General features: G+C 43.4%; 1 protein-coding gene across 1 annotated transcript in view; it reads right to left on the bottom strand.

The window, feature by feature from the left end:
• The window catches only part of TANC2 (tetratricopeptide repeat, ankyrin repeat and coiled-coil containing 2), a 335,865-nt gene that overhangs the window by 216,736 nt on the left and 104,651 nt on the right, over positions 1–14,478 (bottom strand). Inside the window, exon 3 of the mRNA XM_032236790.1 lies at positions 4,657–4,728. Within this exon, the coding sequence (XP_032092681.1) occupies positions 4,657–4,728 (72 nt within the window). The remainder of the gene's footprint in view (positions 1–4,656; positions 4,729–14,478) is intronic.

Here is a 14,478-nt window from a genome sequence, read left to right as displayed (position 1 = left end):
CACTGGGGTGATAATAGAGCGCTTGAAGCAAGAAGGAACATAGCACATCTCTATTGATTTATTAAAGATGCGAATGAAGATGGGGCCAGTTAGTAAGCACAAATTTTTAAGCAAGGAGTTATCTTGTCTGGACCTGATGCTTTTCCTGGCTTTTGTCTGTGAAATAGGCTTTGCACTTCATTCTCTGTAATCACCAGATGTGGTGGGCCCAATTGGATTTGGTAGGTTGTAGGAAGCTTAGCTGTTGTAGTTGGTGTGTCTGAGATGGGGATTGTGGAGATTGGTGGCAGTAGTTTCTGGCCTGATTGTACAGCATTCTATCTGAATGTTTCTGAAGAGAGGAACTTTAGATAAATTATTTTAGAAATTATCTTCTATTCCCTGAACTTTTTCTACATTTTCCCCATTGTAATTGCAATCTGGTAGGGAGTAATTTAATCAATCCCTAATCCTGTTCTAGTTTACAGTCTTTGTTTTATAAAATCCTAACCATTCCTTCTTTTCTCTCCATGCTTACCCACTTCTTGATTTTTTTATTGTTGTGTATATATGGTAATATTTTTGGATAAAAGGGCTTGTATTTCTTGATATCTAAGATGAATAGGAACAATATTTCAAGTAAGTAGTTATTTTATCAAACATAATAGCTCTGCTTGTTAATTATTAAGAGGCAATCCCATAAACTACATTACAAGTCAATTATTGAGAAGATATTATCTGATTTCCTTATAAAGTGATTAAACTGGATGTTTTAAGAAAGGATAGATGCGGCTTCCGGTTTGAGGGGGCTTGCTGGTGGGAGCTGGTCGTTACAGCTCCAGAATCCTGGTCGCGTTTATCTGTCGGATGAGCAATCCATCAGCCATCTGACAGCTTGTTTACCTTTTCTTCGGGCCAAGAAGATTAGGTGAGCTAATTGTGTCAGGCAACGTGCCAACTAACTCTCACAGATCGTCTCTGGGAGGGGGGGGGAGGCCAGCCGACGGCAGAATTGTCTCCGTGCCAGGAATTCCTGCTGCGATTAGCAGCACAAAGCAAACCTCAAATCCTCAGAACAAAATTTGATTTACTGAATCCAAGACGAGCGGACCCTGTACATGTGAACTTTTAATTGTTTGTATTAATCCTTAGCTTCATTTTTACAAGAATTCCTTCTGATATCTTACTTGCTAAAGAGACATTCAAAATGGCGCCGAGCAGTTTCGTAACACTGTTCGAGTTTTGAATTTCTATGGAGTTTAAAACTTCAAAGGGAAGGAGTGATTTGATACTAAATTAAACAGTAACAGCTGCACAATCGACCAGCACAAACTTATTAATTGGTTGAAGAAGATTAAAACTTGGAATGGCTTCTAAGCAAAACCTTATTCAAAAGGTTCCCCCCCCCCCCCGGCTTCAAAAGGATCGCCTGCCCCGGCACAAAACTACAGTCATTACTTCCTCCCCGCATAGGGGAGCCATTAACTAAACAAATTTTTCAGAAGGAATTGGCTGAAGCATTTAAAAATCATGTAGTTACGATGGAAACAAAATTTAAGGAGGAGATGTCCGTTGCGCATAAAGAACTGTCTGATAAACTTGAGACCTGGGTTCAGAAGATCAGGGATGATATGTTGGGGGTTGTTAATTTGTTAACAGAATATGTCTCGGAAATTGAAGACAGATTAGAAGATCTTAATGATGCCAATACTAATTTGGTATCGAAAATCGACGTAGTGCAACAAAAAGTTGGAAATGCTGAAAAAGAAATCATTATGTTACAATACAGACAAATGGAACTTGCACTAAGAATAAGAGGTTTGCGTGAAAACAATCAGGAGAATTTGAAATGGATTCTTTCAGAAGCTTTCGATAGTCTGATGGGAAGGCCAGAGGGAAATTTTCATTGGCAAATTGATAAGGTTTATCATGCTAACTCCTGGTTGGCGAGATAGAAGCAGCTTCCACGGGACATTGTGATTTACTTTACTACAAGAGACATGAGGAATATGATATTGCAAGAGTCCTATAAAACCAAGCTTCAAATTGGGGGTCAGGAAGTGGCTGTTCTGAAAGAAATACCACCTCAAATGCTAAGATCCAGGAAAGACTATGCCTTTTTAGTCGAAGAGCTTAAAAATCGTCAGCTACAGTTCAGATGGGAGGCACCAGTTGGGCTAGCACTCATGTTTGAGAGGCAAAGATACCGTCTTAAATCAGTATGGAAAGATCGAGATTTTTACCATAATAACTTGAAGGCTGGACATTCCGCCCCACCTGGACCTCGAGAAAGAGAACAAGAAGGACAAGATAGACAGCAAACTACACAATTATCAACAAGGATGGATGATCTTTCTCTCTCAGAAGTACAAGGGGCCAAGGAACAAAGACAAAACCGTGTGATTACCAGACGAATGGATCAACAATTAAAAAAACAACAATCAACTAATCACCAATGATTTGTTTTATAGGGTGAAGAAGACAAAGATATGTGCCAGAGTTTTATCAGATCATAATCCAGTTTCGATGGAGTTGGGAGGGGTGACGCAAGCAAGAAGGTCTTGGAGAGTGAATGAAAATTTATCTAGACATGAAAAATATACTAATGAATGTAAAAAATTGTTAGCAGAATACTTTGTTTTTAATATGAATAAGGGTACATCTATAGAAATTGTATGGGATGCAGGTATAGCGTATATGAGAGGAGCTTTGATAAATCTAAATCGATTACATAGACGTAAACAAGGGGGAAACTGAACAGAACTGGAAGATGAAATTAGGATTATGCAAAATGTTCTTTTAAAAAAGGATAAAGTTTACTCCTTAGTTATCTTTGTTAGGTATAATTACTGATTGTACAGCTGTAGAGATTAATTTGATTTTGCACTTAATAACTGCAGTTAGATTGTTGGTGGCGCAATACTGGAAGAAGGAAGACTTGCCTATAATTCAAGAATGGACATTGAAAGTCACAAATTTAGCCGAGATGGCTAAAATATCTGCATATCTTAAGCACCACTCAAACGAGAGATATAAACGAGACTGGAAAAAATGGGTTGATTATATACAAAATAAATATGGGACTAAGAAATTCCAGATAGCTTATGATTAAGATTAGGAATGATATAAATTGTTTAAAGCCAGCCTAGCAAGGAGGAGTTAAGTTCAATGTAAAGATGTTACAAGGAGGAGCTAAGTTCAATGTAAAGATGTTATCAATTTTCTATTCTTTTTTCCAATGTATTTTAGACTGTTTTTGTTAAAGATTTGTACCGTGTATAGGTTCCGGGAAGTCGGGGGAGGGAAGGCTGGGGGGGTTGGGGGGAGAGTGGGAGGGAGGGATGTATATTAGGTTTGACAAGGGGTGTTAGATTTTAATGTAATATGATTCCACATGTATACTGTCTTCTCTTTTTTTTTTTCTTCAAAACTAGGATATGTTAAGTATATTGATAAGGAAGCATAAATACCATTAATATAGATTGGAGTTTGCTCAGAAGCGGAAATACACCAATGAGAGGAAGAGTGGGAAACAGAATGGAGAAGAAAGATGGGAAGAGAGGGGTAGGACAGAGGGTAAGGGGGGAAGATAAGGAGGATAAGGAGGAGTGGAATGTAGAGAGAGGAGAAGGAGAAAGGAAGGGGAAGTAGAGTAGGAAAGGATGATGGAGGGAAGAAAGAAGGTAGGAGAGAGGTAGAAGAAAGAGGTGTATGGAGAGCAGAAGAGCTAATAATGGGTTTTTATCTTTTTGGGCATTGATGACAAGAGGAACTGATGCAATTACTACTTAATACAATAGGATATTGGCTATGTAATAGTATACATGTGATTGTTATGTCATGAAAATGGAAAATAAAAAAGTATATTTTAAATAAGAAAGGATAGATGCAACTTTTATTGAGAAGGATAAAAAAAAGTTAAAGAGAAGTTATTTACCTTAACCTTTTCATAAATGATTTTCAAGAAACATTAACAGAAATACAGATATGGAAGTCTATGTCTTGAAATCAGATTCTCTGTTTCTAAGTGATAGATGCCTTCAATTTTATAAGACATAGATTTTCTTCAAGACAATGTTAAATGAATCTATAATGTAACAAGTGGGTGTTATAAGAGGGTATTTATTTATTTATTAAATTTATAGGCCGCCCAATCCCAGAGGTAGAATGTAGCTGGCTAAAAACCTAAAACTCAGTAGAAAGAGGAACACAGAAATTATACAGATAGCTGGCAAAGAGCTGATTAAGTGAAGTGAGAGAATATTTCATCTTCAGAATACTGCACTAATTTCAAGACATGTCAATTGAACTGTATTCTCAAGAACTATCTTCTCAAGAATCATAGCTTACCAACATTCAATTAACTGTGATCTTTTGCATGTTTAGTTATTTTTGATATATTCTTAATAAAGCCCATGTATTTACCAATAAAGTCACCTCCTGGCAAGAAGGGGAAAAAACAAGATTGATTAATTAATTGATTGATTGATTAAATACATTTTTCTTGTTTAGGATAAAGAATTTAGGATAAGCGCATACAGCAATTTATTTCTCTCTTTGAAAGTTAGAATATCTTTAGAACATGAATTATTGCTTATATTTTCAAATGAAAATAAATATTAAACATCTCATATGAAATGAAATGCAAGAACACCTGAAATTCATTTGTTTACTTACCTTGTCCAGAATGACTCTGACAATAATCTATGCTTGCCTGCCTTCGATCTTGTGGCTCCTCGCTTCCTCCATCTACATGAGAACCAAAACAACACAAGAGAGATTAGGCAAATACAATTTCTCTTCCATTATGTGCTTAAGTGTGATGTTATGTAGTCACCATAACCTCACTGAAAGCTGGCAGTGAAGATCACAAATGGCAATTATGTGACTAGAGGGATGCTGTGACCAGTCGTAAGTACCACTCCTTCAATACTGTCGTTAAGTTTGAACAATTATTGAATGCAGGGACATGCAGTCACTAGAGGCAGGGGAGGCGGGGCCTCAACAGTCTCCTCAGGAAAAGGAAAGAATTTTAAAGAATTTTTTTTTAAATAATTAAAGCCAAGATAGCAATAGCAATAGCAGTTAGACTTATATACCGCTTCATAGGGCTTTCAGCCCTGTCTTAGCGGTTTACAGAGTCAGCATATTGCCCCAACAATCCGGGTCCTCATTTTACCCACCTCGGAAGGATGGAAGGCTGAGTCAACCCTGAGCCAGTGAGATTTGAACAGCCGAACTGCCTAACTAGCAGTCAGCTGAAGTAGCCTGCAGTACAGCACTCTAATCACTGCGCCACCTCGGTAGCAACAAGATAGTTGCTACCAGATTCCAAGTCACAGTGGCTTGGTGTCTGCTTAGTGTTAACCAAAGCAGGAGGCAAGAGAACTCGGGGCCTCCTTTGCATAAGGAACTTTTCGCCTTTTAAAAGTTAAGAAAGAGTTAAAAAGCAAAAAAATTCATATGCAAAGGAGGCACTGATTCTCCCGCCTCCTGATCTGGGAGCAGCAAATCATGCCTTGTTGTTGCAGTTGAGCACACTTACGTTGGGCGGGTTATTTTGGAGGACGTGCTTCAGAGGAGAGAGGAGTGGGGGAGAAGGAGGAGGCTTGCTCTTCACCCCTCCCCAACCTTCCCAGGGTCCAGATTCCCTTTGCTGCAAGCCTTGCTGTCTCTTGCATGCCAAAGGTGGGTGGGTATGGGAGCTTTGGTGGCCCCAATTCTTCTCTGGGGGAGGGTGTCTCCTGGGGCTGTTGGCTAGAGACTCCCGAGGAGCTATCCCTTTCCTCCTAGTCCTCCTCCCATCTCCACTTTACCCGGAGAAGAGAGGGAAGGGGCAGCAGCAGGGACATTCTTCCCGCTGTGTCCCAACAGGCCAGGTGTCTCGCATTTATGTCCGCCATAAACGCGAGACGCCTGGCCTGTTGGACACAGCGGTGGCAGGGGGAGGAATGGGCTGGGTGGGCTGGCTGGTTGGGGAGGGGGGAGCCCTTTAAAGCCCTGCTGCCACGTTTGGAGAAAGCCCCAGCGCTAGGGAGGCTTCCAACAGTCCGGCGAGGGTGACTACAACTCCCAGCGTTCCTTGCGGTTAGGTGGCCACTGGGAGAAGTCTGGGGGAGATCTTTCTGAAGCAGGGAGAGGAAATCGGCTGTGTAGGTTTGGGGAGCCTCCGAGGCGCCTGAAGAGCCCCGCAACTTGTATGGCTGGTGGTGGGAGTCCGGCTGAGAGAGGAGCGCCGAGCATCGGTGGAGGGAGAGGTGGCTGAGGTGGGAAGGCAGATAGGGAGAAGGGGGTTTCTCCTAACGTGCCGGGCATTTGGCTTTTCACTGGCTTGCTGCTTGTCAACCCCGTCGTCCTAAGGACGTGAGCCACCGTGTTCCGTACTAAAGCGATACAAATTCTCTCCAAGTGAAAAGTTTAGGATTGCAGCCCTGCCTAAAGAACTTCTTTCCATGATTTAACTTATTCATGCTCTCTCTTGGGTCTCTGCTCCGCTTTCCCTTGGGAAAAGCAGAACCGCAAACGGCTCCAACAGGTCGCGGGGTCACCGGGCTCCCTCCCCAAAGCCGGGTCGCAGGTGGGAAGTTCCCTCTCTGTGGATGGCGTGCGGGTGGGGATTATGGGAGCTGTAGTCCCCAAGCAGTATCAGATGCTGGGGGAGTGATTGTGGGGAGGCTGCGAGGTCTGGGCAACCCTCGATCCCCAACTTCTTCCCCGGTGATCAAGAAGGCGCTCTGCACACACTCAGGAGCCCGTTGCCTCCACCCACCAGCGGCTCGGCACTCCTCTGTCCAGCCTGGCTCAATTGGCACTTGTTCAGCGCTGCCTCAGTGGCCATGGCGGCGGGCGCGGAAGGAGGCGGTGGCAGCCCCCCAGCCCTGGCGGCAGGTGAGCGCTCCCCCGGAGGGTAGGGGCTTTGGGGTTGGGGGGAGGGGAGGGGCGCCTGGGGGGGCAGGGTGGGGTGGGGGCTTGTGGAGGGGGGGAGGTCCTGGGTGGAAGGGGGGCAGGAGGTCCTGCCAAGGGTAGTTATAGATGCCTAGGAACAATCCGACATTCCCTGCGATTCCCCCAGATTCTTAGCCTGTATAGACATAGCCTGGCACTTTCTTCTACAGACCTTCATGCCCCAAACCATCATTGTTGCAAACCACCCAGAGTCACCAAGAGGGAGTGGTTGGCCATATAGACCTCACTTAATTCCTGCAAGAGCATCAGGACCATATTTATGGCTTTATCCACAGCGACGTCACCTATCCAGTCACATATTTTTGTCCTCATTTCACTGAGCCCTTTACTAAATACTCCAGTTTTTTTTTCATTCATGCTTTATTTCAGTGACGTGCGGTGAGCTTCATGGCCGGTGAGGGTCCCGCTCTATGGCGGACGGAGCGCCGGGGCTTCGGCGGGGCTTTTGCGCTTGCCTCACCAGCCATGAAGCTCACCGCATGTCACTGATTGAATGAGTGGTCATTAAGCGAGGATCCCTTAAACTGTTATTTTTTTAAGCATTGTAATAGCAATGCCTCTATGATTTATTTCTTAGTGCCTCAATTACATAGTATCTTTAAAACCATAAAAATAACTTATCTTGATCTCTCCATAAATGTCTGAACTAAACCAGTTATTTTCTTATTCAACTCATATGTTCCAAAGCACAAAAGCATAGTTAATAACATACTAAAAGAAATCTACATTTGAGAATCATCTAATCATTCTATAAAGTGCTCCATCACACTAAAATTAGCATTCAGTAATCACAAATATTTATTTTTTTATATAAAGCATGATGCTCACTGGTAATAACTAATAACTACATACCTATGTAAACATCATACAATGTAGGACCAGACCAAACTGTCCATCAAAATGCAACTAATTTTAAATGCATCATTTATTAATCAAATTTCAAAGTCAGTAACAATTTAGAAAATAATTCTTTATTAGGCATCAGGGTAGAAACTATGATACTGTGAATTCTAATCCCAGTTTAGAATTTACAAAGATGCTGAATGGCCTTGGATCATTCTCACTTTTAGCCCCTAGAAATAAGTCTCACTTCTCAGAAAATTTGCCAAGAATTATTTCACAGATGTTTAGAATATCTTTTGAAAAAATCCTCTATGCTCAATATTATATTCATTGCTATCTGGTTCTTAGCAACTAAAACGATTAAAGCCCTGGAGACAAAAACATATGAAAAAGGCTTGCAGGATTTGGGTTTGGCTAGACTAGAGAAAAGAAGGACTAAGAGGGACATGATACCAGTATTTCAGTATTTTAGAGGCTGCCACAAAGAGGAAGGGGTCAACTTATTTTCCAAAGCACCAGAGAGCAAGATGAGAAACTACGGATGGAAACTAATCAAGGAGAGATGCAACCTAGAATTAAGGAGAAACTTAATTAGCTAGTGGAACAGCTTGCTGTCAGAAACTGTGGGTGCTTCATCACTGGAGGTTTTTAAGATTAGACTGGACAATCACTTGTCTGAAATGGTATAGCACAGTGATAGCGAATCTTTTAGAGACTGAGTGCACAACCTGCAACCCAAAACCCACTTATTTATTGTAAAGTGCCAACACTGCAATTTAACCTGAATAATGAGGTTTTACTACCTAAAATAATGATAAACAAGGCAGAGTTCAGCTAATTGTTCTAAAAAAAACGTGATAAATGCACTTTTATGCACCTTCATTTTTTCTGCTTTTGAAATATTAATCAACAATAAAAAATAAAAACTTGTAATATCATTTCTTTCCCCCCTTTCTCTCTCTTTCCTTCCCTCTTTCCCTCCCTCCGTTTTTCTCTCTCTTTCCCTTTCTCTCTCCCTCTCCCTCTGTCCCTCCTTCTTCTCTTTCCCTCCCTCTCTTTCCCTTCCCCTTTTTCTCTTTCCCTCCCCGCTCTCTGCCTATTTCTCTCTCTCTTTCCCTCTCCCGTTTCTCTTCCCTCTCCTTTCCCTGCCTCCCTCCCTCCCTCCCTGTCTTTCTATCTATCTATCCATCCATCCATCCATCCATCCATCCATCCATCCATCCATCCATCCATCCTCTGCTGCCCAGCTTCACGTGTCGTGTGAATCCAACTACCTGAGCTGGGGAGGGGGAGTGGAGCGCCAAGCGCTAGAGATCCACACAAAATAAGGCAACTCCAACTTGGATCCTGCTGGGGAGACCACTCCCCTTCCCTCTCCCTCTCTTCCCCTACAGAGAGGGTCCTGGCAGCCTGGGCACAGCTACCTCCTTAGAGGTGACCAGAAAGCAAACAAATGTGGCAATCCAGCTGGGAGGCAATGGTGCAGAGCCCAATTCTGGCCAGCAAAAGCAGAGCAGGTAGGGTACAAACCTTCCCTGCTGCCACAGCACTGGCCGGGAGGGATGCGTGAGCCTAATGTTTGGAGCCACATTTGGCGGAGTTTGCAAGCAGGCTCAGCACAGCTGCTTAACGGGGAGGGAGACCCTGGCCCGTTTGGTTTGCTTCAGTGTGGGGTGGGAACGCAGAAGACAGAGGAAATCTGTACCTTTTAGAGTTCAGCCCTCAAAGACTCCTTTGGGGTGACTGGGGGTGGGTGGGTGAGGAGCGGGGCCAGCCAGTGGTGGGATCACCTGACAGGAAGCTGCAGCGGAGAGAGAAAAAAGCCTGTGACTTGCCGACACCCACCCTATGGCATACTGTGCTGGGGCAACAATGCACTCAGAGTGGCCTCTGCTTGTCACTTCTGGCAGGCGTGCCATAGGTTCGACATCAGGGGTATAGGATCTCCTGTTTGAACAGAGGGTTAAGCAAGGTCCCTACCAGCTCTATTCTGATTGAACTAAAATAGATTACATACCGTAATAGTACCGCCATTGTACTATGCATCTTGGTTCTTCCAAGGCAAAAGACTGTTCTCCTTCAGCAGCTCCACCATCTATATCCCCCTCCCCCAATCCTGATCTTTTTTGGCTGCCCTGCACAGCCTAAATAGGCCACTGTATTCTCTCACCACTACCCAACATGAATCGTCCTCCCTGTCCTTTTATGACTTATCATATAATTCCTACCCTTTGCTTGCCTTACTACTTCCACTGAGGAGTGCTGCCTTAAGACCTTAAGCATTGCATGGAATTCCTGAGTTGCAAAACACCAATAAACACTATAGCTACAGTGCACAAAGATGGCTCAGAAATCTCCAACCATGTGGCTCTGGTTTTGCAATAGTTTTGCAATTAATTGAAGCAGAAGAAAATCCAGAGAGCGCATCCAGGAGTCCCCAAAGCCATGGTGAGGCTCCGGTGCTACTTGCCATACCATGGCTTCAGGATGCATCCTCTGGGTTTTTTTGCCTCAAGTAGTCGCAAAACCATTTCAAGGCAAAGAGCCTCTGAGCTACACTGCAGCAAGAAGCACCTGCCCATCTCATGTCATGCTCCATTGGCCACTTATCAAATAAGAAGCAACCCACACCAGCTCCATCTTGCCTGTGACTTCACCACCACCTCCTAAAATCATCCTCATACTCCGAACTGACATCAATGGCATATGGAAAATTTCTGCTGTGCTTCCCCTGCATGCCAGGATGATGAGCCCAGTGGAGGGGAGGCAGGCAAAGACAATAATCAGTTGAGGGAACCGTAGTGGGCAGCTGTAAATGCAGCAAACTCATTTTTGTATCATGTGACCATGATCACAAATCCACTTTTTAAGCACCATTGTAAACTGTTCACCTTTGAACAGTCACTGAACAGTCACTGAATGATTGGACATTAAGCAAGGATTAGCTGTAATTCTGTATCTTTTTTCAGCCTTCTCTTTTAGGGTGAAAATGTCACCTTCCTTTTGAGTAAATATGCTTCTAGGAAGAAAAGTCTACTACAAATGTATGAAGGCGCTAGGTGAACCTCTAGGATTATGTATGTGGCAGAAGTATGTAAACCTCTTCTTTAGTGCATTTCTTTAGACACAAGTGACCTATTTAGTGCCTGCCTCTGAACCAGGATGGCTTGCTATCACTGATGCAACTTTAAATTCTGAATTGTACCAGCAAATTCTATAGGAAGATGTCAGGTATCTTATTCATGATTTAAAGCTCAAGAGAAAATGGGTGATGCAGCAAATGACCAAATCATATGACCCAAAAATGGTTAAAATTGGTTAACATTTTGGAATAGCCAAGTAGAAGTCCTAATTTAAATCCTATAGAAACATAGTAGAATGACCTAAAACAGGTACTTCATACAAGGAAGTCCCCTAATATTCCTGAGTTGAAGCTGTTCTGTAAGGAAAAAGGCTAAAATTCCTCCAAGCCAACATGCAGGGTGATAACAGTTATTGGAAACATTTAATGCAGTCATTGCTGTGCAAACAGGGCAAACCAGTTTTTGCAAAGCAAAGTTTCATATGCTTTTGCTACACACAGTTATATTCTGTAGCTTTGAATAATTTTCTTCAATAAATAAGTAAAATGTTTTTGATTATTTCTTTAAGTGGGTTCTTTTTATCTAGTTTTAGGATTTATGTGGAGAACGGATCAATAGAAAATGAAAATTCTAAGAGTTCTTAAGCTTTTAAGTATTATTGCATTGTGTTAAGAGTACAGTATACAGCAAATGGTACCAACACACTACATATCTAATGGTGTTAGATAAAGATGTTTCCCGGCCCCAGTACTTTTTAACCTCTACATCAATGATGTGCCAGATGTCTTCTGCTCTCAGGATGTTCACAGTTACATAATAAATTATCAACATTATATAAAGGCAGGTTATATGATCCCTATGGACAATCTCAATCTTGGACTAATGAGACAACTCCAAAAGTTAATGCTTACTACATTATTAATCTTTTGAAATTAAATAAAGTTATCAGGGAATTGTGTAGCTGGTGTTCAAATGGAATCAGAAACGTTGACAAGTACTTGTGGTTTATATAAATAAATATATTTATAGTAAATAAGAGAGGCAAACAGGAGCATCATTAAGTAAATCAATACAGCAGGAACATCAGTAAATCACACATCTAGCAGACAGAGGGAAAAAGTGGGAAACAAGGAAACTCCTCCTTTACACTCACAGCAACCAATCACAGCTTAGATTGCTTCATGCAGTGGCCAGCTCTCTTCAACCGGTTTAGCTATAACTGTGTGTTCTTATTCATTGCCCAACTCTTTACTGCGCCAGTTATTAACATTTAAATATCTTAACAGGTTGTTTCACAAGATCCTTGTGTTTCTGTATAGCCAATGGCTTTGTCATGTGGTAAGCCAAACTGTCTTTCTAAAGACAATGGTTAAATGCAGCATTGCAGGCTACTTCAGCTGACTGCAGTTCTGCAGTTTGGCTGTTCAAATCTCACCGGCTCAGGGTTGACTCAGCCTTCCATCCTTCCGAGGTGGGTAAAATGAGGACCCGGATTGTTGTTTAGATTTTTTTTTAGATTTTATTAGTATTTGTAGGCCGCCCTTTTCCCTGAGGGGACTCAGGGCGGCTCACATAAAATCGGGGAAGGGGAATACAGACGTTAAGATAGAGACATATAATAAAATAGTAAACAACATACATTCATCATTCGGGAGGGGCAACTATCCTTGTCCCCAGGCCTGACGGGCGAGCCAGTTCTTAAGGGCTGTGCGGAAGGCCTGGACGGTGGAGAGGGTGCGAATCTCTACGGGGAGCTCGTTCCAAAGGGTCGGGGCTACTACTGAGAAGGCCCTCCTCCTTGTAGTTGCCAGCCGACATTGGCTGGCCGATGGAATGCGGAGGAGGCCTAATCTATGTGATCTTATTGGTCGCAGGGATGTAATTGGCAGAAGGCGGTCTCTCAAGTATCCAGATCCACTGCCATGTAGGGCTTTATGGGTGACTAATAGCACCTTGAAGTGCATCCGGAGATCAACAGGTAGCCAGCGCAGCTCGCGGAGGATAGGTGTTATGCGGGTGAACCGAGGTGCACCCACAATCACTCGCGCGGCCGCGTTCTGTACTAGCTGAAGTCGCCGGATGCTCTTCAAGGGCAGCCCCATGTAGAGCACATTGCAGTATTCCAGCCTAGAGGTCACAAGGGCCCGGGTGACTGTTGTGAGAGCCTCCCGATTCAGGTAGGGTCGCAACTGGCGCACCAGGCGAACCTGGGCGAATGCCCCCCTGGTCACAGCCATTAAATGGTGGTCAAACGATAGCTGTGGATCCAGGAGGACTCCCAAGTTGCGAACCCTCTCTGAGGGGTATAAAATTTGACCCCCCAGCCTGAGAGATGGAATATTGGTCGAATTTTTGGGAGGGAAACACAACAGCCACTCGGTCTTTTCTGGGTTGAGCACAAGCTTGTTAACCCTCATCCAGTCCATAACAGCTTCAAGGCCTCGGTTCATCACGTCTGCCGCTTCATTGAGTTGGCACAGGGCGGACAGATACAATTGAGTATCGTCCGCATATTGATGGTATCTAATCCCGTGCCTGCGAATGATCTCTCCCAGCGGTTTCATGTAGATGTTGAATAGTAGGGGGGATAAGACCGAGCCCTGAGGCACCCCATAAGTTAGGGGCCTAGGGGACGATCTCTGCCCCCCCACTAACACCGACTGCGACCTGTCCGAGAGGTAGGAGGAGAACCACCGCAACACGGTGCCTCCCACTCCCACCTCCCGCAGTCGTCGCAGAAGGATACCATGGTCGATGGTATCGAAAGCCGCTGAGAGGTCAAGGAGGACCAGGATGGAGGAATGTCCTCCATCTCTGGCTCTCCAGAAATCATCGATCAATGCGACCAAAGCGGTTTCTGTGCTGTAACCGGGTCTGAAGCCTGACTGGAAGGGGGCAATATGCTGACTCTGTAAACGGCTTAGAGAGGGCTGAAAGCCCTATGAAGCAGTATATAAGTCTAACTGCTATTGCTAATAAATTAGATCTATTACATTTTCTTTCACTGCTTCTCTGACATAAAAAAAATATTTTATGTCAACATGTTTGCTTCTGATTTTTAACTCTCACCTATTTTCATTTGTACATATGCTGTGCTATCTTCAAACACTTGGATAGCTCCCTTCACCTCAATATTCAAATCCTTCAATTGTACATTTTTCTTTTTTAGCTTAGAATATACCCTCCTTTTTGTAGTTTCTTTATTTCTATTCCTATATAGTTCTTTATTTCTCTTAGAATCTTTGCATTTCTTTTGTTCAGCCATAGGTAAACCAGAGGTGAGTTTGCACCAGTTCAGGCAAATTAGTAGTTGCAATTGCGACTGGGTTGTGAAACCAGTAGGCACGGCAGGCTTGCCATGCCTCCGAACCGAACCGTTTCCCCGGTTCACTGCAGTATGTATTTTTAACATTTTTAGTGTTCTGCACATGTGCAGACCTATTTACAGGCAACTGTGCACTCGCAGGGAGTGTCAGTCGCGCGCACGTGCTTCGCTCACGCATGCACGCAAATCACACGTGCACCGGACCGGCAGTAATGCCAGCAGAAACCCATCCCTGAGGCAAACCCAATACCACCTGGCAATTTCAAGGTCAACAAAAATGAC

This window comes from Thamnophis elegans, chromosome Z, assembly GCF_009769535.1.
Source record: "Thamnophis elegans isolate rThaEle1 chromosome Z, rThaEle1.pri, whole genome shotgun sequence".
NCBI classification, from domain to species: Eukaryota; Metazoa; Chordata; class Lepidosauria; order Squamata; family Colubridae; genus Thamnophis; species Thamnophis elegans.
This window is presented reverse-complemented; position numbering and strand designations above follow the sequence as displayed.